Source organism: Eriocheir sinensis, chromosome 50, assembly GCF_024679095.1.
Source record: "Eriocheir sinensis breed Jianghai 21 chromosome 50, ASM2467909v1, whole genome shotgun sequence".
Classification (NCBI taxonomy): domain Eukaryota; kingdom Metazoa; phylum Arthropoda; class Malacostraca; order Decapoda; family Varunidae; genus Eriocheir; species Eriocheir sinensis.
The window spans coordinates 7,930,001-7,953,240 of NC_066558.1; the positions used below are offsets into that span (position 1 = coordinate 7,930,001).

At 41.9% G+C, this 23,240-nt stretch overlaps 1 protein-coding gene across 1 annotated transcript in view; it reads left to right on the forward strand.

Moving 5' to 3' along the window:
* The window catches only part of LOC126982373 (general transcription and DNA repair factor IIH helicase subunit XPD-like), a 53,209-nt gene that overhangs the window by 19,864 nt on the left and 10,105 nt on the right, over positions 1-23,240 (forward strand). The window contains exons 10-12 of the mRNA XM_050834385.1: positions 17,516-17,704; positions 19,958-20,129; positions 21,151-21,271. Coding sequence (XP_050690342.1) covers positions 17,516-17,704; positions 19,958-20,129; positions 21,151-21,271 — 482 coding nt within the window. The remainder of the gene's footprint in view (positions 1-17,515; positions 17,705-19,957; positions 20,130-21,150; positions 21,272-23,240) is intronic.

Consider the following 23,240-nt stretch of genomic DNA (forward strand, 5'->3'; position numbering starts at 1 on the left):
ATATATGGTGTGGGAGAGGGTTTGCTGGAGGGAATCCAACCCTTCTATAAGGATGCGAGTGCCTCTGTACACGTGAAGGGTGAGTTGAGTGAGAGTTTTGGTGTAGATGTGGGTGTGAGACAAGGATGTGTGACGTCACCATGGCTTTTTAACCCCTTCCCCGGCAGAAACGTGTATACACGTTTTCACAAAATGTTCTTTTTTCAGTCGTTGACGAGTATACTCGTCTAAAACTTTACCTTCAAAAACCAGCTACATACGTATATACTCGTCGATTATAAGCCTTTGTAAGCCATTCTACGTGTGAAACGAGTATTCTCGTCAAATCGTACGCCTGGCAGAGGCGATAGGGTAGAGCTGTGGGATTTCAAGGACATTGTTACTAGACTTGCTCCGACAGCCATTGTCGTCGGATGGGTGTTGTTTGCATCCACATTTGCATTCATTTTTTTGTAGCATTTTCAAGTGTTACACCCCAAATGTCTAGTTCAACGGAAGATAGTGAATATGAACCTTCCCTCAGAAGCTTGAATACTTCTGATAACTCTGCCAGTTCATCAGACAATGACTATTTCTCGACAAGTGAGGAGGAGGAGGGGGGTGAGGGGAGAGCTTGGAGAAGCCTCGAGTTGTCAGAGGAGCGTATGAATGCACCACCACCACGTTTTCCTTTCACAGGAAATCCTGGAATAAAGATTGATGAAAACCCAGCAGAACTGAGTCCATTTGAATTCTTCAGTCTTTTTATTGATAAAAGGATTATTGACTCTGTACTGGTAGAGACTAATCGTTTTGCTGAACAAACTGGGCAAGATGATTCTTTGTGGCGCCCTGTAACAGAGGCTGAACTTTTTGTATTTTTTGCCATGAAAATGCTTGGGGGTATTGTGAAAATGCCAGAAGAAGAAATGAACTGGTCACATGATGAACTGCTTGAAAGGCCAATTTTTCGGCAGCTAATGACTATGAAACGCTACAGTAAGATAAAGCAATATCTTCATTTTGTAGATAATGAAACTCATGATGCACAAACTCACCCCAACTCAAAATTGTATAAGATTTATGATGTATTCATGACATTGTGTGAGAACTTTGGGAAGTGTTACACCCCTAGGCAAGATGTATGTATAGATGAGAACCTTATGTTGTTCAAAGGAAGGTTAGGATGGGTACAGTACATTCCACTGAAAAGGAGGAGGTTTGGAGTGAAATATTTCATGTTGTGTAAGTCAAAGACTGGATATGTGTACAACATGACCATTTATGTTTTTGAGAAAAATTAAGAAAATATGGTAAAAAAATATGGTTTATAGGAAGACGAGTTGACTCGTTTTTGCCGACAAAGGTATTCTCAAAATAAAAAGTTAACCACAAAAATGGGAAGAAAAAATAATTACAAACTGTTTTCATAACCAGCATCAAAAATACTATATAGAACCAAAATAAAAAAAATTAGTCTGAAAAAGAAACGTTTTTAACAAAAAAATTGTTGGGGAAGGGGTTAATGTGTACAGTACCCTCTCGAGTTTCGCGCTATCCGAGTTTCGCGATCCTCGAGTTTAGCGCTTAGTCCTAAATTCTTACCATCACGACTTTCACGCATTACCGCCACGAGTTTCGCGGTGCTTTCACATGTACGGGTCACGTTTACCTACCGTCGTCGTCATGCGTGTTGCCTTAAAAGGTGATGTCCAACCATTGGGGCTATGGGCAACCGCGGTTGCCTGTATGCCCAACCGGGAGTGAGTTGTTGGTTGTCCTTATGAATGGAAAACGGTTGTGAGTACAAGCGTGGGTACGTGGGTACCGAACGACTGCATGTAAACAAACAGACGACGGCAGTGGCTGAGAAGCAGCGGAAGATGGCCCACCAAGAGACTCGTAAAATGGACTGGCAGAGCTGCTTTGCTTACTACTTGATTAATAAGATAAGAGAACACTGGGGAACCACAGTCCAAAATACTTTTTTGTAGATCTCCCGGTTGTTTTCTTCGTCTTCTTCTTTTGACCTGTAATGCATGGCAGCGATGGTGAAAAATAAGAGTGGAAAATAGCAAAAGGGCATAGAAAACCAAAATCAGGGAAAGAAAAGAACAGTAAAACACGTAAGTTCAGGGTGAAGTGTATAAGTGCGCACTGTTAAGTAAATAAGGGCCGCTTTCACAGTCACTGTTTGTTTTGATCGTTACCAATGGCGGCGATCGACGCTATAGTTTTCCACGTGAAATTGGCCTATGGGGTAGTGGCGGCTGCAGAGAAAGCGACAGGTGTTGAGAGTGTGTGGTAAGGTGCGGGGCGAGGCTAACCCTGCAGCAGCCACGAGGTGCCGTTGTAAAGGCAATACCTCCGACACCATCACATCACATCACTACCCATCGGCCAGTTTCACGTGGAAATTCTATAGCGGCGATCCCCGCGACTGATAACGATCAATACAAACAAAATGACCGTGAAAGTGGCCCCAAGTGCATGTTGTGAAGTATAAAAGTGTGGAGAAGGAGGACCTAAGAAGCGATACAAAACATTACAGGTCAAAAGAAGAAGAAGAAGGTCCACTATACACTGGCCGGTGTTGCGAGAAATATCTTCCCGATGAAATTAGTCATTCTGCTGTCCACCACGCATGCGCGCTGTGGGAAAACACAGCATTAAAAGTGTTAATTTGCCTGGATTTGTTCTTTTTTGTCCGCTTGTGGTCTTTGTGAGCGGTGAGGGAAATATGGAAGCAGTAAGCAAGTTGAACCTCTCTGTGAGCTATTTTGCGATTGCGGCGGCGGTTTGCGTTCAACAGGCATCGACAAGTCAATCACGATGTTAGTGATTTAATGATATATAACAGAAATAGTTAGCAGATTATACCATAACACACAGAAAACTACCAGAAGCTATAGGTTTGTCCAACTGTACCACGGGTGACCGCGAGCAACAGCCCTTACTTTAGCAGACGACACCACGTGGATCACAAGCGTGTATTCAGAACTGCCAGCCAACTGTAAGGCAGCCGCCTTCAACTGCGGCTTCAAAACGATCTGTTCTCACTTCCCATTTTCTGCCTATTACTATTTTGAGATAACAAGAGAGTAAAGTCGAAAAAATTGTGATATCAAGGGAATAAAGTCGAGAAAAAAAGTGTTTTTTTTCCACGGGCCTGAACAAATAAGCGCTTTTTCATGTATTTCAATACCTCGAGTTTCGCGATCCTCGAGTTTAGCGCTATACCTTAGGAATGAAGCAAGCGCGAGACTCGAGAGAGTACTGTACATGGATGGTTGTATGAGAGAAATGAAAGCCAGAGTGGGGGAGCTAGGTCCAAGGCTGAAAGTGAGAGGTACGGAGGTTGCGGGCCTGTTTGCAGATGATACAGTGTTATTGGCAGAGAATGAGGGGGTGCTGCAGAGGATAGTGGATGAGTTTGACAGGGTGTGTAAGAGGAGAAAGCTGAGAGTGAATGCTGGAAAGAGTAAGGTTATGGTATTTGAGAGGGTGAGAGAACAGGTCATTGATTTTGCAAAGTCATACAGAGTTGGAGCAGAAGGTACAGTCGGCTTTAGAGAGTAGTGACACACTGTCCATTAAGTTTCGTTCAGAAAGCGACATCTGGCAACCCCTCCACGTGACATGAAAATTATTAAATCCTATCGAAATCGTACTGTTGTGGTGATTGGTGGTCACAGGTGCACTCTACATAATTTTAAGATGGATATTTATCAACAGTGCCCGTCGCTAACGCTTAATAAATATTTTTTCTTTAGGCTCTGTCGCTACATTTTGACACGAGCTTTTAGTTTCGTTCTAATTTAGTCAAGAGCAACTCTAAGTTGTTTATCAAACTATGATACATTTAAAAATATAGTGCACTTATTAGGGGAGATTGCTATGCCTTTTAACTGAAAACAAAAAATTCCTGACAGCCGAGATCTTGTTCTTTATAAAAAAATTTATACGTAATAATAGGCTATAAACGTTCACATGATGGCGTCGTCGACAGCGGGCCTTGGCTGGAGCAGCGGTATTCTATTAAAGCCCTTATGTCCACAGGCACTGCAGTTGAGCTGTCACGTCAGTGGCTGTGGAAACGTATAATTTTTAATACCTAAATAAATAGGAGAGAGAGAGAGAGAGAGAGAGAGAGAGAGAGAGAGAGAGAGCGACAAGGGGTCAGCTAGTCAGCGACACACACACACACACACACACGTATTTATACTTCGATATTATGTAATCTTCACGGAGAAATAATTTTAGATTTTTGATGATCTGAATTGTCTTTGAGGCTTTATAGTGACGGGAATTAAGGCTGCGAGTTAAACAGACCCTCAAGCCTATTTGCTGTTTGATGGTAAGGGGCATTAGTCACTGCCTGCCTCTGTGAAGGACAGAATTGCACACGGTATTTTCAAAGTTTAATAAGAAAAAGTGTTTCAGACTGTTCGTGATGTTTTACCTCGCCATCATCATCATCATGTAGAAGACATTCATTGTCGCATTTCTAAATTGAAGTCATGTAATCTGGTATACTTCTAACTACATTATATTATAATATAATATTATACAATATTATAATTTCACGGTCACACACACACTGTACACACTGAAACGCATCACTAACATCGCCAGTGAATGTGTCACCGTGGTATAGTTGCCAGATACCGCCACCAGGCTAAACATTCTGAAAACCGTGACACTACTCTCTAGCGTCGACTGTACAACGAAGTGTAAGATAAGGTTAGAGGAGGAGAGAATGGAGGAGGTGACTGAGTTTAAATATTTTGGGACTGTTTTATGTAAGCATGGCAGTATGGAAGGTGAAGTAAGGGAAAGAGCAGTGAAGGGCAGACAGGTGGTTGGTGGATTGGAAAGAGTTATGAAAGGAAGAAGTGTGAACGTTGAGGTAAAGAGGGGAATAAGGAATAGTGTTATCCTGCCAACTCTGTCATATGCATCAGAGACGTGGACATGGAATGCAGCACAGCAATTGAGAATACGTGCAGTGAAAATGAGTTATATAAGAGGTGCAAGCAGTGTGTCAGGATGGGATGGAGAAAGTAATGAAAGCGTGTATGAGCAGTTTGGTATGGGTGCGACAGCAAAAGGAGTGGAGTGTGGAGCGGTGGAGTGGGTGAAGCGTGGTGCATTGAGATGGTTTGGACACGTGATGAGAATGGGGGAGAATGAATTCGTGAAGAGAGTGTATGAGGGAAGGATTGAGGGAGGGGGTGTCAGGGGAAGACCACCTGTGAAGTGGATCAATAGGGTGAGTGAGTATTGGAGCGAGAGAGTTGGAAGTAGCAGGATTGAATGTGCTGAGAGGGAGTGCCAGAACAGGGACAGATGGAGATACTTCTGCCGTGGCCACCCCTAGGAGGGAAGTTCCCGTGAGGGAGCAAGGCATCAGAGATATAGATATATTAGATTCCAAGTTGACCTTTTTTGACAATCACATAAGGAAAACTGCTTCTTTAATATCCCAGAAGGCCAGTCTGTTAAGGGAAGTGTCCCGCATTAATAATTCAAAAATATCGGAAAAATTGAAAGTTTTCACACGTCCTCATACACGCCTCGGCTAGCATGTGACAAAATATTATGATGAAATCAGCAAAAATGACAGTTATGGCTGAATCCCCCTCCCGCCCTTCTCCGCTCATCACTTATGTCACTATAAAACACTTGCCTGCACCATGACGGGCTGGGGCCGACTACCATTCAGGCCCCTCAAGAAAGTCTACTGGCACTGTGGGCTGGCATGTAAAAAAAAAAGCAAAAAAAAAAAGCTATATTCCTACACAGGTGCATACATCGTCATGTTTTAATGTAGAAAATAGCCTAAAAAAATATTCATATGGTATCTTGAGGCAAACTAGCATCTGATCAGTCACCCCGGAGGAGCCAGAGATAATTTTCTCATTTCGGCTCAATTTCCAAGAAAAGAACACCATCAAACACACGAAGTCCTTCAAAACAAAGTAAAAACTGCAATTCACTAAAGAATACCAACCGGGAAGGCATCCAGGTTCAAAGGGCGAACTCTATATATCTGTGGAGTTTAACTTGTTTTTAGAAAACGGGATTAATTTCAGTTTTTCATAAATTCCGTCGCCGCTATTTGACCGATTTTAATAAACAATACATCATTGGAAAGAGGAGCTGAAGCGCAAGCTCTGCATTGTGAGTTTTCTTTTCAATTAAAGTATAATTGTTGGAAAAAAATTAATAACGTTAGATACACCAACAAAATTGAAAAAAATTCTCATCATTTAACAAAAGCAAAATTGAAAATTTTCCACAATACAGCTTTTGGGTTCTGCTTTAAGTTTCTTAGGTATTTTTTTTCAGCAGCGTAGGTCATTAGATGAGAGAGGAATTTTGAGTTGAAGTTTCTTAACTCGGTAGCAGCGGGGATCATGTTTCTTAACCCTTAAACCGCTGCAATTGCTTATATAATCAAACCTCTCTGATCCCGTGACGCTGTGATCGCTTATATAATCATGAATTTTCGCGCCGTATGTTTTGAATTTTCCTGGCGCGCTTCCTTTCAAATGTGTTCTCGTGATCGCTGGCAACTTAGTCATACCTTCACCAGAGCCTGAAATTCTACGATAAGGCTCTCATTCGAGTGTTTGTGGAAATGTAGGAGGCGCCTGGAAACTCTCCTGACCCGCCGGGTAGTAATCTACCCTAACGTAATAGAAAACGTGGTAGTGGAAGAGAAAATGGAGGTTGTCAAGGCAGACTAGATTACAAATTTTGAATTACAACTTGGATATAATACTTAACAGTAAGCCTCTTTGCACACAGGTGTGTGTGTGTGTGTGTGTGTGTGCGTGTGTGCGTGTGTGTGTGTGTGTCTGGCAGAAAGCCCCGGTTGTCTTGGTCCATGGTGTAAATCAGATTTTTTTTACATTATTATAGTTCATTACCTGATTGAGAGAGAGAGAGAGAGAGAGAGAGAAGCCGCGTGGGGCAGATGTCCACCGGTTCCACCTGCTCCACCTCATTCTACCCGACATGTCACATTTTTCCCACACTTTGGAAAGCGCGCGAATTTTTAGGGCCTATTCTTTGCTCTAATTATTCATGTACCACTCTGACCTGCTGTAATACATCAAATTACATTTTTTCTCATCGATGACGTACTATTAGATTTATATTTTCGCTTTTTATTATAATGTTAATATTAACTCGCGAAGGAAAAATATCCGGCATTTAGTCCTCCTTAGTTTAAGGGATAATGGTCCCTCTCAGCAAGAAAAATGAGAAAAAATCATCACCCACACAAACCATTTCATAATATATATCGAAGCGTTTGTGATCAGTTTGTGTATCATCTATTTTGGGGGGCTTAAATCATGGCACAAATTTGGCCCGTTGCTGCTACTCGGTAAAGCCACAAATTTGGCCCGTCGCTGCTACCGGGTTAAAAAGTACATTTTATTTTTTCCTGCTGTTATGTATCAACTTATAGATCTCGAAGTTAGCGTATATTACTTTCCCACAAGCAAACATTTCACATGAATGTAATCAGGATCATGGCGCCTGGGGGGTCCCTCCTGGGCAAATGGTATATCCTATGGATTTGAAACATTAGTATTTTGTTTGCTGTTTTTAATATATGAGATTCTGTGACTCATGAAATTTGGGTGAAAGGGTAGGGCGGACCTAAACAAAGTGTCACGGGGTAAAATAAGATTAATAACGAGTGTGCTCACAAGGCGGTAACTACCCAACAAAGGGTTTGATCCCCGCGGCGCGCCAGACACACTACGGGGTACACACAACTTACCTGCTTAATCACACCCGTGGGGTTCTTATTCACTCTCCTTATGAGGCTGGAAGGCACATACGCACAGGCAAAAAGGTTACTGATAAAGCTCGTTTACAACTATGCACAGACTTTATTACACAAAGAAACATACACAAACAAATCTCACACTCACACCCAGCCCTAGCGTTCTCGTGCTCGCACAAGACTAACCTGCCCTGGCTACACTAACAACTAGCTACTTAACTTGGTGCGGAGGGAGAAAAGTAGAAGCTCGTTGCACAGCCCTTCTCAAGGTGGCTGCAGCTTGTCCTTCCTGCCGTGGGTCCTCTCAGCTGGCGTGTGATGTCGGCGGTAGATGCGGCTTTCAGGAAGAGACCGTCGCGGACTCGACACACCCAAGCTGAGACCCGGTGTGGGCTGTGTCCCGAAGTGGCGAAGCCCAGGATCCCCACACTCCAGCAGAAGGAAATCGCGTGGTGCCAAGAGGTAGGCGAGAGCAGAGGAACGTCGCCCCGTGACCTCACCAGACGGCGGTCACAGGGAGAAGAACGAGCTCGCGGGAGGTGAGATACACGGTGACCCGACCTCTCCCAGGCAGAGGTGCTATACACTGCTGGCGCGGGAATACACGGGGCACTTACGACAGCACTCTGAACACACTGCCATAGGCAGGTATAGTTAACGCTTCCCAACATGTTGCTAACTTGAACGTTCAGGGCACAGCAAATGTCGCGTAGCGAACTACAGCATGTAGACAACGCAGGGAAGGGCAGCAAACCTCGCGCCGCAGGCAGCCCAGCCCATGGGTGGCCATGGGGGTGCAGCGCTACTAGCCTGGCCCGGGAACTCTGTACAGACAATACAAGACTTCCTCATCAACAGAGATGTAACTAGCTGCAGTAATGCACATTAATGTGCACCTGCAGAGTGGAGTGGTGACTCCTGAAAGTATGTAAGAGCAGGTAAAACACAGCGGGCAACCTGCAACAAAAATGCATGCCCTGGCATCACTACGCCGGTCGCCTAGGCAACGAACCAACGAGTCATCATGACCCGCCCCGCGCCTGGGTCAAGTGACGAACTAGGAAAACGCGTCCAACAGCTTTCTATGCAAAATAAAACATAAAATAACTTGTCGCGGATCTAAACCGCGACACAAAGTAAAAAGTTTGATTTGTTTCACAGCTTTTAGTTTTTAGTTTATCGTCTTGAAAAAAATACCATGGAAACTTTCTTTATATATCTACATTTTGTATTTATAAAATTTGTAATTTTTTGCTTTGTTTTCAAAATTTATATATATAGTCAATCTGTTTGAAACTGGCTGACGGGTGGGGGGACAGCTGCGGGTCAGCACCGCCCCGCACCTTGCCACACCCTCTCAACACCTCCCTCTTCCTCTCATATGTCAGCTATTTACCACCTTTAAATGAATTTAATTGAATAACTGGATAATCCATTAAGGTCATAGTCAGGTCAGATGGTCAAATGGTTTCGTTTTTAGGATAATAACAAATATTTTGTGTAAATACCAGGACACTTGACAGCATTGGAATACAATGTTGTCAAGTGTCCTGGTATTTACTCAAAATATTTGTTATTATCCTAAAAACACAATGTTGTCAAGTGTCCTGGTATTTACTCAAAATATTTGTTATTATCCTAAAAACACAATGCTGTCAAGTGTCCTGGTATTTACACAAAATATTTGTTATTATCCTAAAAACGAAACCATCTGAATACTATATGACCTTATTGGATTATCCAGTTATTCAATTAAATTCATTTAAAGGTAGTAAATAGCTGACATATGAGAGGAAGAGGGAGGTGTTGAGAGGGTGTGGCAAGGTGCGGGGTGGTGCTGACCTTGGCTGACCCCCCAGCCGCCATCTCCCGCCCACCAGATTCTCGTAGAAATACTATACAGTACCCTCTCGAGTTTCGCGCTATCCGAGTTTCATGATCCTCAAGTTTACCACTTAGTCCTAAATTCTTACCATCACGACTTTCGTGCATTACCGCCACAAGTTTCGCGCTGCTTTGACATGTGCGGGTCACGTCTACCTACCGTCGGCGTCATGCGTGCTGCCTTAACCCGTGGGCCTCAGCTACGTGCAAGCCGAGAAGTGGCATGGAAGAGCATGGAACGTATATCAGAGTACTCCTCTCATAACCATAAAGTTGTTAAAAATATTTATTTATACTCAAACTCCATTCTTTTTGGGTGGTGTTTGTTACAAAATAAACAGTCTCGTGACACGTGGCATCTAGCCGAGAGTCGCTTGTTGTCTACTTTAGAGAATTTGACAAGTGATTACTGTGTGGATAGCTAATTCAGTCTGCCATGACCTTACAACACCACCTATGACAAATAAGCCCACCTCAAGATAAATCACCCACCACAATGACCCAGGGCATGCATGGTGGGTTGCTCTATGCCGCCACCGCCTCCAATTAACTCGCATTAGGCGTTTTGAGCAGAGCCCCATACAGGGTCCAACGTTTCAGCAGACCGACTCGCGGGAGCCCAAAAATGGGTCCGCCGACGCTGCCGGGTTAAAAGGCGGTGTCCAACCATTGGGGCTATGGGCAGTTGCGGTTGCCCATATGCCCAACCGGGAGCGAGTTGTTGGTTGTCCTTATGAATGAAAAACGGTTGTGAGTACAAGCATGGGTATGTGGGTACCGAACGGCTGCATGTAAACAAACAGACGATGGCAGTGGCTGAGGAGTGAGGAGCAGTGGCAGATGGCCCACCAAGAGACTCGTAAAATGGACTGGCAGAGCTGCTTTGCTTACTATTTGATTAACAAGATAAGAGAACACCCTGTGCTGGGGAACCACAGTCCAAAAAATCTTTTTATCAAGTCTGAAAATTGTAGATTTCCCCCGGTGATGTTTTCCTTTTCTTCTTCTTCTTTTGACCTGTAATGCATGGCAGCGATGGTGAGAAGTAATCATGAAAAATAGCAAAAGGCCATAGAAAAGCAAACTCAGGGAAAGAAAAGGACAGAAAAACACCTAAGTTCAGGGTGAAGTGTATAAGTGCGCACTGTTAAGTAACTAAGGGCCGCTTTCACAGTCACTTTGTTTGTTTTGATCCTTACCAATGGTGGCGATCGCCGCTTAGTATTTCACGTGAAACTGGCCTTTGGGGTAGTGGCGGCTGCAGACGAAGCGAGAGATGTTGAGAGTGTGTGGTAAGTGCGGGGCTAGGCTAACCCTGCAGCTGCCACTACCCGATTGGCCAGTTTCACATAGAAATACTATGCGGCGACTGCCGCCATTGGTAACGATCAAAACTAACAAAATGACTGTGAAAAAGGCCCTTAGTGCATGTTGTGAAGTATAAAAGTGTGGAGGAGGACCTAAGAAGCGATACAAAGCGTTACAGGTCAAAAGAAGAAGGTCCACTACACTGGCCGGTGTTGTGAGAAATATCTCCCCGATGAAATTAGTCATTCTGCTGTCCACCACGCATGCACGCTGTGGGAATACACAGCATTAAAAGTATTAATTTGCCTGGTTTTGTTCTAGTCTGTTTGCTTGTGATCTTTGTGAGTGGTGAGGGAAATATGGAAACAGTAAACAAGTTGAACCTCTGTGCGAGCTATTTTGCGGCGGCGGCAGCGGTTTACGTTCAATAGGCATTGGAAAGTCAATCATGATATTAGTGACCATGATTTTCAACAGAAAGAGTTAGCAGATTATTTCATAACATAGAAAACTACCAGCAAAATATAGGTTTGTCCAACTGTCCCACGGGTGACTGCTAGCGACCGCCCTTACTTTAGCAGACGACACCACATGGATCACAAGCGTGTATTCAGAACTGCCAGCCAATTGTAAGGCAGCCGCCTTCAACTGCGGCTTAAAAACGAACTGTTCTTACTTCTCATTTTCTGCATATTAACAAGGTACGTATTTTGAGATAACAAGGGAGTAAAGTCGAAAAAATTGTGATAACAAGGGAGTAAAGTCGGAAAAAGTCTATTTTTCACGGGTCGGAACCAATAAGCGCTTTTAAATGGATTTCAATACCTTGAGTTTGGTGATCCTCGAGTTTAGCGCCATACCTTCGGAATGAAGCAAGTGCGAAACTCGAGAGGGTACTGTATATATATTTTGTGTGTGTTTTCACTTTATTTATTTATTATTATTTTTCTTTTTACATTTTAGAAAATTTTATAAATATAAAAAATGCACTTGTGTTGTAATTTTTAGTGATACTTTACAATAGACTATCAGAATTTTTGTATATATTGTGAAAAATTTAAAATGTAAAAAAAAAACGAGATATTGGCTCCTAAAGATTTTTTTCCATTTGATCTGTGTCCTGCCATTTGTATTTGTTTGATTGGCATGAAATCTTTACATATGATTGTTCATACCTTGATTACTTTCTGGAGTAGGATAAGGTATCTAGTCCCCCTTCATAAAGGTATTATTCACTCAAGGGTGAGGGTAATAGCAGGTGCCATCTTCCTCATTGTGGCCAGATTTTATTCTAGAACTCTCCAGGTTGGTTTGCCTCGTCCTTCTTTTCTGTTTTCTTCGTCTTCCTCTTGGGTGTTGTGTGTCTGGCTCTTTTCTGGTCCACCCACTGCAGAGATTTCTGTAGTCTTGGTTCAGTCTCAAGGAGATGCTTGATGATATCTGCACCTGTGTATCCAAAGGATGTTTCACTCTGAAGTCAACTCTGTTGAGGCCAAAAAACTTGACTTTACGGCACCTGAGCCAAACCTTTGAATGCAAAGATTTATTGGGGTTGTGGGTGGCACCTTTCAAACATCTTTTGAGGAGACTTGGGTTGCCAAAATCTTTGTAGAGCACGTGAGTCATACTATGACACAATAGTGCAGGGCATTTAAATGTTTTAAAGGGATGCCATTCTTTAAATTATAGAAAAAATAAACCACTACTTGATATTTCATGGTATCCCCAACATGTTGAGTGAGAAAAACATATTTCATATATTTAATAAATATTTGTTAAAAAATCAATCCCAGGTGCTCCCCCTAAGGAAATGTAGGGCTATTTTTAACCCTTTCACGCACTAAAAGTTTAATAAGTTTCTCTCCACTGCGACATCCGTCTGGGGTTCCCTAGGGGGCCTCGGGGAATGGCCTGACCGTGCGGCGAAAATTTTATCGATTTCACCCACGAGTATTCTTTTTTCCTGGCATTATTATATATCGTTGGTTTTGGAAGAGATTATTCTGCCTTATGAAAGAAAAAAAAATCAAGAAATGCAAATAAATAGCAAAGTTTACCGACTGAAAAAACAATTTAAAGGGACGACAGTTGCGCTCACAGGCTGCCTGCTGAAAGGCAACTAAACCACAGGCAATTATCACTTCACGTCCAGCGGCACGAGAGAGTTGACAATTAGTTTATTTTATAGGATCTTTGGATCTTTGATGCCAAAAAAAATTGACTCAATTTAAAATTTTCTTTCCTTCATTTTACCCTACTACTGCTTACATGCAAACTGGACCACAGTGTCCAGTTTGGATGTTGGCAGCTCCATGTCATCTCAGACTTTTGTTCTTTGGACAAAATAAAATTCCTACTGCTCAACCTCATCATGCAACTTTGTCTACGTTGAATGGCTGGTGTTTTGATCTTGTTGTTCAAAGTTTTTAATAATAATGAGCACCCATTTTACAGTGCATAACTGGCTCAATTTCAACCTATTCTCTGTACATACCCTAGTTAACTATTCACTGAGTGTACCCTTCAACATATTTTTTGTGGATTGAACTAATTTTCACGTTTTGTTGATGTTCAATTTGATTAAATTGTGGAATATACTTCCTGATGTGATGTTTTCTTTTGCTTAAATTGATAAGTTTACAACAAAAGTCAACACCTGCGTGTTTACTCCTTAGGTATTGTGTTTGTCTCCCCCCCATTTTTTTAACCCCTAAAAGGCAGGGATGTACTGTGAACTCCCCGTACAACAATGTTCTGACATTTTCCTGAAAATTGCTCTTTCCATTATCAATTTCATGGCTTTAAATTTGTGGGCATTTCCATAGGTGAGCACGATAACAGAAAACCTTATTCCCAATACCCGATAGCTGATAATGGAAAACCTTATCGGTGATAACCGATATTCGTTAACTGGAGACACAAATATAGGCGATAACCGATACTCGATATAAATCCACAATTTCGATACTAGCTAGCGATAAATCCGATAGCCGAAAACGATACTATATTGATATTTCAAATAAAAAAAAACAGATGAATTCAAATTTTCATTATCTATATTTTTGAAAACTTACAAAACCTGAAAACCACACGTTGACACGTACATATGGATGGTAATACTAGAAATGCCTGAACCGGTGTTGTGTTATTTGGCGTTCCCACCGTCAAAAGCTGGAGCTTTTGTTTACAAACATTGGTCTCTCATGAACTGGCCCATTACTAATTATTCAGTTATTCTTACTTATCACCATTAACACTTTAACAGTCATTTCAGTAATGAAGCACCGAAGCACTGGGAACCGGAACACTGGCACTCACTCCGTCACTCGAGTCACTGAGAGGCCACGCGCCACGCCGCCATGTAGTAACACAAGCCGCTGGTTTCTGTTTGCGCTCTTTACAACGGGATCACAGATTTCAGGCAGGGAATAATCATTTTTTGGACAAAGTTAAATGATTTTTCTCTAATATAGTGGTTTTTAAGTCTAACAAAAAAAAAATAACCTAGTATTTTAATGTGATCTAAGTATGAAATATCTTCACCGAACATATTTCATACCACGTTTTTTTCATACAACACTGGGTGCCCGGGCCACGCATGTGCAGTAATTGTTTTTCTGAGAGGCGGAAAAAAGTAGCGATTATTGCTAGTTTGGTTACAAAAGTAACAAAGATGCCGATATTTATATAAATAAGTAGCGGATTGCCGATAACCCGATTTTGTTATCAGCGATAAAGTACAGGTAACTCGATTTACGCGAGTTTGGTTTACGCGTTTTTGAAATAACGCGGGGTCCAAAATCCAAAAAAAAAAAAATTATTTACACATTTTTTCCACTTATACGCGATATTTTATGGAGTGGCCACCAGATGTCTCACGCAACTGGACTCACATAGCGCCGCGGCCACACAGTAGAGCTCAGTTCTCGCGCGCCGCTTGAACAACAATACAGTACCCACGCTGCCACGCTACTCAACAATAGGGTTGGGCAGGTACCGGTACTAACGGTACTAGCTATATGGTACAGTACCGGTACCAGACTGCTCGGTACCGGTACCAATACCAGCTAGCCACTCATGGTGTCCCTCATTTCTTCCTCACACGAGTGAGGCTGAGACTGAGTGCCTGAGTGGATATCTCGGTGATATGAATATTCTCTCTCTCTCTCTCTCTCTCTCTCTCTCTCTCTCTCTCTCTCTCTCTCTCTCTCTCTCTCTCTCTCTCTCTCTCCACTGAATGAAGTGAATAAGCATATCATTCCCACCATCACTCGTAGGTTATGACAGAGAACTAGGCAAGACACAATTCACACGTTTCTGGTGACACACGCCATGCAGCTGTTTGTTGTATGGGTGTGGTTGTGTGGTTTGTAAACAATGCAAATGGCGGCCTGGCTGGTATTGCGTGAAATAACTCCTCGTACAAGACTCATGATGTACAGTTTCTGATATCATATTTACCCCATTATTCTCACTAATATTAATAATTAATAATGTACACATGGATATTTTTTTCCAATATGATTTTTTATGTAGCTTGTACTGCTCCTTAGTCATAGAATCAAGCCACCTGTGACATCAAGATCAAGATCATACAAATGGCGCCCGACGGAAAAACGGGATAACAACAAGGCATGGGCAATCCTCCATCGATTTCAATTTTGTATAGTAGTTATTAGATCGCCCTGTATTCTCTGGTAACATATTATGAGACAGCTATGGACTATGAAGGATTATATACAATGATAAAGGAAAGTTTGCCGTTGTTATTGGATAAGACAAAAAACAGACCCTTAAAAACACCCCAAAGAAGAAAAAAATCATTAAAAATTTGTACATTCGGCGTACAAGGCGCAGGGCTAAACTTTCAGGCATTTTTTATGTGAAAAAGGTGCGCGCTATACGCTGAAAAATACGGTTTTTATTTTTCGATAGAAACCTACCTCTTGTTTGATTTACATTGTTTTTGATTTACGCGACCTCTCCAAGAACGCAATACTCGCGTAAATCGAGAGTTACCTGTATCACGATAACTTATTGCGATAACGCCCAGCTATGGGCATTTCCTTCATCCATCCTTCCTCTTCAGTCTGCCACAAACCCAAAGTCTCTATGTCATGTAGTGTTTCTAGTGTGACGTGATGAAGTACAGTAATTTTCACCTCGCTGCAGGCCTGTGTTCCAAGGGCCCTGTAGTGTGTGGGTGGCGCGTGTGGTGAGCGGCCCTCCCCCTCCCCGCGCTTGACCCTGCTACAAAGTCCCTTCATTACTCTCATATTCTGAAATTGATAGCACTGAAGGATAATAGGATGCATCCTCAGAGGCCTCAGTATCACTTCCACCATCACCGTAATGAGATTGATCTACATGATGGCCACCAAACTGAGGTTGCACAATAATGGGGCTCGGCCTTCCTGACAAGACAAGGGATTGGAGTTTAATGCTGTTGATGTCACTATCTTTACCACCAACACCACTTTCGAAACTTGAAGAAGTCACTTTCAGCTTTCCCAAGTGCGCTTACATTGAGAACTCTTTTGGGAGCAAGAGGAGGCTTATGAGCAGTCGAGTTCGTTGGTTGTGAACACTCGAGGGTGGAATTAGATGAGGAATATCCAAAAACTCCCCTTCTGTCATTGTTACATCACAGAAACACTGAGAATGGCACGAAGGAGTTGTGCGTCAGCCTAGGAGTCAAGCTGACCCATAAATCCCTGCGTAAACTTCAAAATCATGGCACAAAAAGGCAGACCAGAAAAACCCGTCACCCCTTAATTTGGCAGCTGGAAAACCAGTCACTTTCCCTTTAGGGGTTAAATCTTACTTTATTGTCATTTTATTTCTCATGTTCATAACTCCTCATCAAGGAGAATGCAATACTGTCAGATGTTTGAGTTTGCTTGTATTCGATATGATAAAGGTGTTTGTATGGAGACTGGCTCAGAGGAACCCCCATGGATGGCGTCACAGGGTGGGTGAGGCGACACTACTGGTGTACGCCACCAATGATAGACTGACTGATTCTGCCCCCACATTTTTTCACTTCTCACCATCTTTTTCTCATTATTTTCTCTTTTCTTATCATTTATTGCAGTGCACATGCTATGATAGTTGTAAATATGTTATGTACTGCTGGCATTTTATCAAGTAAGCTTTTAACATCTGGTAACTTCCTTTTCACTTGACGGTTGAGTACACGTTTCTTAATACCTTAGTGTCTCCGAGGATGTGACCAAATGAAATGCATGCCTTGCAGTGTAAGACCAAGCCCCTCTACTAATTGTACTTAGAAAACTCTTTTCTTTTTACCTTTTTGTTGAATTACTTTGCTTTTTCTATTTTGTTACTGAGTTTTCTCACCTCTTTAGGACATGGAACCAGCGACGATAATGATAATGACGGCAGCTGCACCTTTCAATCAGGTCCAAATTCATTTACCATAAAGTTTTCTCTGTATACCTTGATTCTTTTCATCCCCTTCCTCTAAAAAAGAAGGCATCAGTGACAGTGATATTTAAGTCACTAATCCTTCCTTTGCAGGTTCTGTTCTGAGCGTCTTGCATCAATCATCCGCTCGTTGGAATTGACAGACATCAGTGACCTGGCTCCTCTTGTTTCTGTGGCCAACTTTGCAACACTAGTCTCTACTTACCTGCAGGGGTTTGCCATCATCATTGAACCCTTCGAGGACAAGGCGCCAAACATACCCAACCCAATCCTGTACCTGAGGTGAGTGTTTTGTGCCTATTCTGCCTCGGGTAATTGATAATTCATAATGTTATTTGTGTGCTTTCCTTGACTTGTACTTCATTCCTTTGTTTAGGTTTTGACAGCTCTAGTGATTCCCAACTTTTGTTAGGCTGCATTCATCAACAACTTTTAGTTTTTTAAATTTTTATGATTAATATTAAAATTAGTCTGTTAAAGCAGTGTTATAAAATTTTGGTTGTGTATTTACAGTTGAGCTTTTCAATCATACTGTATGTTAAAATATTAATCTACGAAGACATCAGAGCTCACTAGGACCCCTAAACCCCTCTCGCACCCAGACCTGCTTATGGGAGTGTCATTTAAGCAATAGTTATGTGAGGGGTTGCTCCTACCTACACTCAGAATACTGCACTTCCCTACATTGAATTCCATCTGCCATTTATCTGCCCAGTCATACAATCTGTTTAGTTCATCCTGGAGAATACTAGCGTCCTGATCTGACTCAATTACTCTACCGATCTTGGTATCATCAGCAAACTTACTGACATCACTACTAATTCCTGTATCTAAGTCATTGATATAAATAATAAACATAAGTGGACCTAATATTGAACCTTGTGGGACCCAACTCATAACACATCCCCAGTCAGATCTTTTACCATTGATTTGCACTCTTTGTTTCCTATTGTTAAGCCACGCCTTGACCCAGTTCAAAACTTTACCCTCTACTCTGTGAGCCTGTAATTTAAGTAACAGTCAGTGAGGAACTTTGTCAAACACTTTACTAAAATCAAGATAAATTACATCATAGTTTTCATCTCTGTCTACCATATCAAATACTTTTCTACTGTCTTAAATACAGATACACTATTGTCTCTCCATCCATATATTTATCTAATGTCTATTTCAAGCTTAACACGTTCCCCGTGATGTGTACCACTGGTGGTACACATAGCACTTGCCACTGTTGCGTGTTGCACCACCCGTGGTACATTTGCTTGCAAACACACACACAAAAAAGTATTTTTAGACCCTTTTTTCTTTTGTTTTATTACATAATATCATTCGATTCATGTTAACATAGGATTGAATGAAATTATGACCAACAAAATATTTAGTGTTATTCAGTTTAAGCATAGAAAAAAAAATCAAAATTACATTTATCCAATGTGAAAACTTTCCAGTATTCAGCTAAATTTGGCCTCTTAATTGTAATAGTTTTTTTTCTTTTTTTCGAAACCCTTTTTGTAAGATAAAGTAAAATAAATACTAGGTTCTGTACCGCCAAAGACCACACCAAGCCAGGCAGTTCGTCGGTCGATAAGTCATTCAGTGAGTTAGAGAATAACCTAAAAAAATAGTTATCTTTTCTTCAGCTATATATACAGTACCCGTCAGTTGAAGTGTCGCACTTAGCCCCGTGACACTTCTTGTGGCGAGATTTGGTGTGAAGTGTAAATCAGAGGGAGAAAACTCACCTGGGAGAAAATGACCACATGGCAACCTTCCTCACGCTCTTCTTAATCTACCAAACAGGGAAAACAATGACTTAGTGCTGCATTAGCTATTACCAGAGGAGGCAGTGTTGCACTTCCCATCCTGTTGGGACCCATAGATTTTCTTGCGTGCTGCAACATTCTGCCACATTTTTCAGTGTGCATTATGCCGAAGCCTCCCACTAGCCATGATGACATCATGAGAGTGATAGAGTGTCACAGATTATGCATAAAAACCCAAGAAATTGTCCAGCACTGGTGGCTTCAATCGTCAATCTGTACAGCGTATGATGCCCAAATTCAAGGCATCCAGCAGCCAGGAAATGCCGATAGGCTATATTTTGTAATGAATCAACAAGTAGTGTGCTCCCCATGTGGTACAGGACGCATTCTTTTGAAAGAACAGTGTGTGTATGGCGGCATGCGCCACGGATGGAGCAAAAGGAGCATGCTCCACGGGTGGCACACTACACAATGTGATGAATGAGGAACAAGTCTACCGCGTAGTGTACCACATGTGGAGCACGAGTTTTCTTGTCTCAGTGGCAGCTCATAACCAGAGTGAAGCTACACACCTCTCGAGTCGGTGGCTCGCGTGGTATTGAGGCCGCGCCAAGTTGAACAAAACGCAACAGGGAAGAGGCGGCGGGAAGTTCAAACACCGTTAATGTGTTAATATAACTGTATTAACATGAACTGCAAGGCTAATTTATTCCTTTTTTCCACTACCCTTCAAATATTTGTTAACCAGAAATATAAAAACTTAACATTGCAGGTGCCTCGACTCATCCATTGCCATCAAGCCAGTGTTCACCAAGTTTCAGACGGTTGTGATCACCTCAGGGACTCTCTCACCCCTGGACATGTACCCCAAGATCCTGGACTTCCATCCCGTCATTCAGAGCTCCTTCACCATGACCCTTGCACGACCCTGCATCTTGCCCATGGTGTGTGTCTGTGTGTTTGTCCAACAGCTCCTCATTTGATGGACACTCTCCACCTCCCCAATATGTGTGTGTGTGTGTGTGTGTGTGTGTGTGATTCACCATGGCCTGATCACTTGGTCAACTTGGGATTGCCAACCAGTACCCTCCTGGGAAGAGGTTTTTAGTTCAATAGCTAACCTATGGGTACTGCTCAGACCTCATCCTTCACCCTCACTTCCATTTCCCTTAGTCATTGGGGGACAGCAACCACTTCGTGTCAGCAGAAATGTTTCACCCTGAGCTTGAACACTAGCGTTGCAGGGTAGAGCCTTAGTCCACTGCAACAAGGGAGCAGTGTGTATTATTTACCTAGTTGGGGTGTACATAATTAGAATTGTTCTCATGTTATACTGTCTCCATATTAAGCTTTATCCAGCATAGCTTTGAGTTGTGGATGTCCTTCCCTGCACACCACCTCTTCCAATTCATTTCAGTCACCAATACTTAAGACAAGATACTCAAAAGGATATATATAAGTAGACTACAGGAGGCCAGACAGCCTTCACATGGCAGGCCTGAGAGTGGGTTATTCACCAACTTCCCTCCTCATCCATAAGTATATTTAACCTATTTAACCTCCATTTAAAGCTTTAAATTCTTCTTTAATTCTGGAAAACTGAATTTCTTGACATCACCACATTTATTCTTCTGAACTTCTATTCATGACCTATTGTTCTTAATTTATCTGTAGTTGGTGTGTGTTTTCAGTTAACTTACCTGCTATACTGTCTTGTTTTCTTCTTCCGTTCCTTAGTAGATGAGGATATGTGTCTTACTGAAGTATATTTCCATCTTATGTACTGCAAACACCCTTCACATTTTATTCATGCAATTGCAGTTTTATTCATATTTGTGTAAATTCCTTTGACTGTATTGATGGGGTGGAAACATGGAGTAGGGTTGTCTATATCATTCAATTTCTGGAAAGGCTGTACTTTTTTCCCACCTGCTTTGCTATCATAGTTTTGTGTCCTTTCCTTAGATTGTGACGAAGGGCAATGATCAGGTGTCCATCTCGTCCAAGTTTGAGTCTCGTGATGACCCGGCGGTGGTGAGGAATTATGGGAAGCTGCTGGTGGAGATGGCACGCTGTGTGCCTGATGGTGAGGGGTGGATATATATATTGCATGTCTTATAAATATATAATATAATCATTAGTTCTATGATGAAATTGCAGCTAATGTACAACAAGGGAGGATTTTAATTTTGGCATTGCATCTGGAAATTTGCACTGCAGTCTCACATTTGTCAACTAATTGGTGCAAGAGAAACTGTGCCAAATGGAAATTCAGCAGATGCAAATAAATAGAACAATAAGAAAAACATTCATTGGTAAGTGAGCCCTCAGAGAATCAACCTTTTTTTGCTTATTTAGTGGCTTAAAACCTCATCTTTTGGCCTTATTATGCATCGTTTATATGGTGGAGCTGTTTACCACATGATACTCCCCAAGCACTTGTAAAATGCAGTGTAGTGCAGTGGACTCTGGCAAGAATGAGAGGGGGTGCACAACATGTTATCACATATCATGATTGTTTGACAAATTTCATTATATCTGAGAATCTGTTATGTCAGAGCTATCTGAACTTTTCGCATATAACAAACTTCGTTAGTTATATGAGGTGGTAGTCTGTTCTTTCCATTCATTTCTGTATATAACAAAGTTTGATGAAAGGTGAGGCACTGCAGGACGAGAACAGAAGTGTTTACAGTTGGGGGGACAGAGCAAAACTACTAGACACTCACCGCCTGGTTGGCTGTGCTTCTACCACTGCTGATCAATGTGTGTGTACATGTTTGACTGGCCCAACAGCAAACCAAACCTTGCACTTACCAAACTTGTTAGAAAAATCCCTGCTTATAGCAGACTGGCCCAAAAAGTTTGTTAAAACCCAAATTTGTTATATCAAGGTCCGTCAAAGCGAGGTTTTACTGTATGATCGCTAAATACAATTTATATTTTAGGGGTGGCAAAAAGGTAAAGGTAAATTTTGGAGCATACGCTATAGCTGCTCATGGTGGTGGTGCTCATCTATCCCTTTGGCCCTTGGAGCCTGTGGTGGGAGAAAACCCATTAACCCAACACATGAGCAGTGTTGAGCCTGTGGTGGGAGAAAACCCATTAACCCACCACAAGGGCAGTGTAACATCCATGCTACCACAGTGTACCTTCCCCAGGCTTCCCCAAATACTATCCGGAAAAAAAGTCTGAACAGCTGGGTGGGCTGCACACCTACTGCCCAGGATGAGATTCAAACCCAAACCCACAGATTTGTAGTTAGGGACACTAACCACTGCACCATACAGGCATGGAAGGGGTAGATGATCACATGGGAAAATGTAGTTGCCATATGAGAATTGGGGCATCGACTGATATGGGTCACTAAATGTGCATTTGCCAAATCCAAATAAGCCAAATCTGAGACTTAAATGTAGCATCAACTGGAATTATGTTGTTTCATTATTCTGATTCTGAAGGGAATGCCATCCTGTAATGATCCCATAATTATGAAAAAAAGGAATGCCATGTTTATAACTATCAGTGCAGTGCCTTTTTATCTGTGTGGATGTATTTTCTCTCCATTGTTTCTTGATTACTCTTTTACATACTTATAAGATGCTTGTCAAAGACATGGTCTAGCATTCACAAACTCCTAGGTTGCCAATGATTGCTGGCTACTTTAAAATAGGACTTGGTTGACAGCCTTGGTAGTTGTGTGGGGATGCACATTCTGAACTATCTTGTGATGCATCATGATTCACCATACCTATATGCTACAAAACATTAATCCTAAGTGTTTAGCCTAATAGTGTTCAAATGATTTCATGATACCTATTCTACAAAACAGTTATTACATCTAAATACTTGCAACTAAGCTCACAGCATTATTACATTTATTTCAAATTTGCCACATATATAGGCTTATTAATTTTTCCAATGATTAATATGGAGACATGTTTTATCTGGCAATATTTATAGTAAGACTCACCTTAAAGTGCGGCTGTGTCGGTGGCCTATGAGGAACAAGCGGGAGTACAGCGTTGCCACGTTTTTAACCCCCCGTTGGTTGC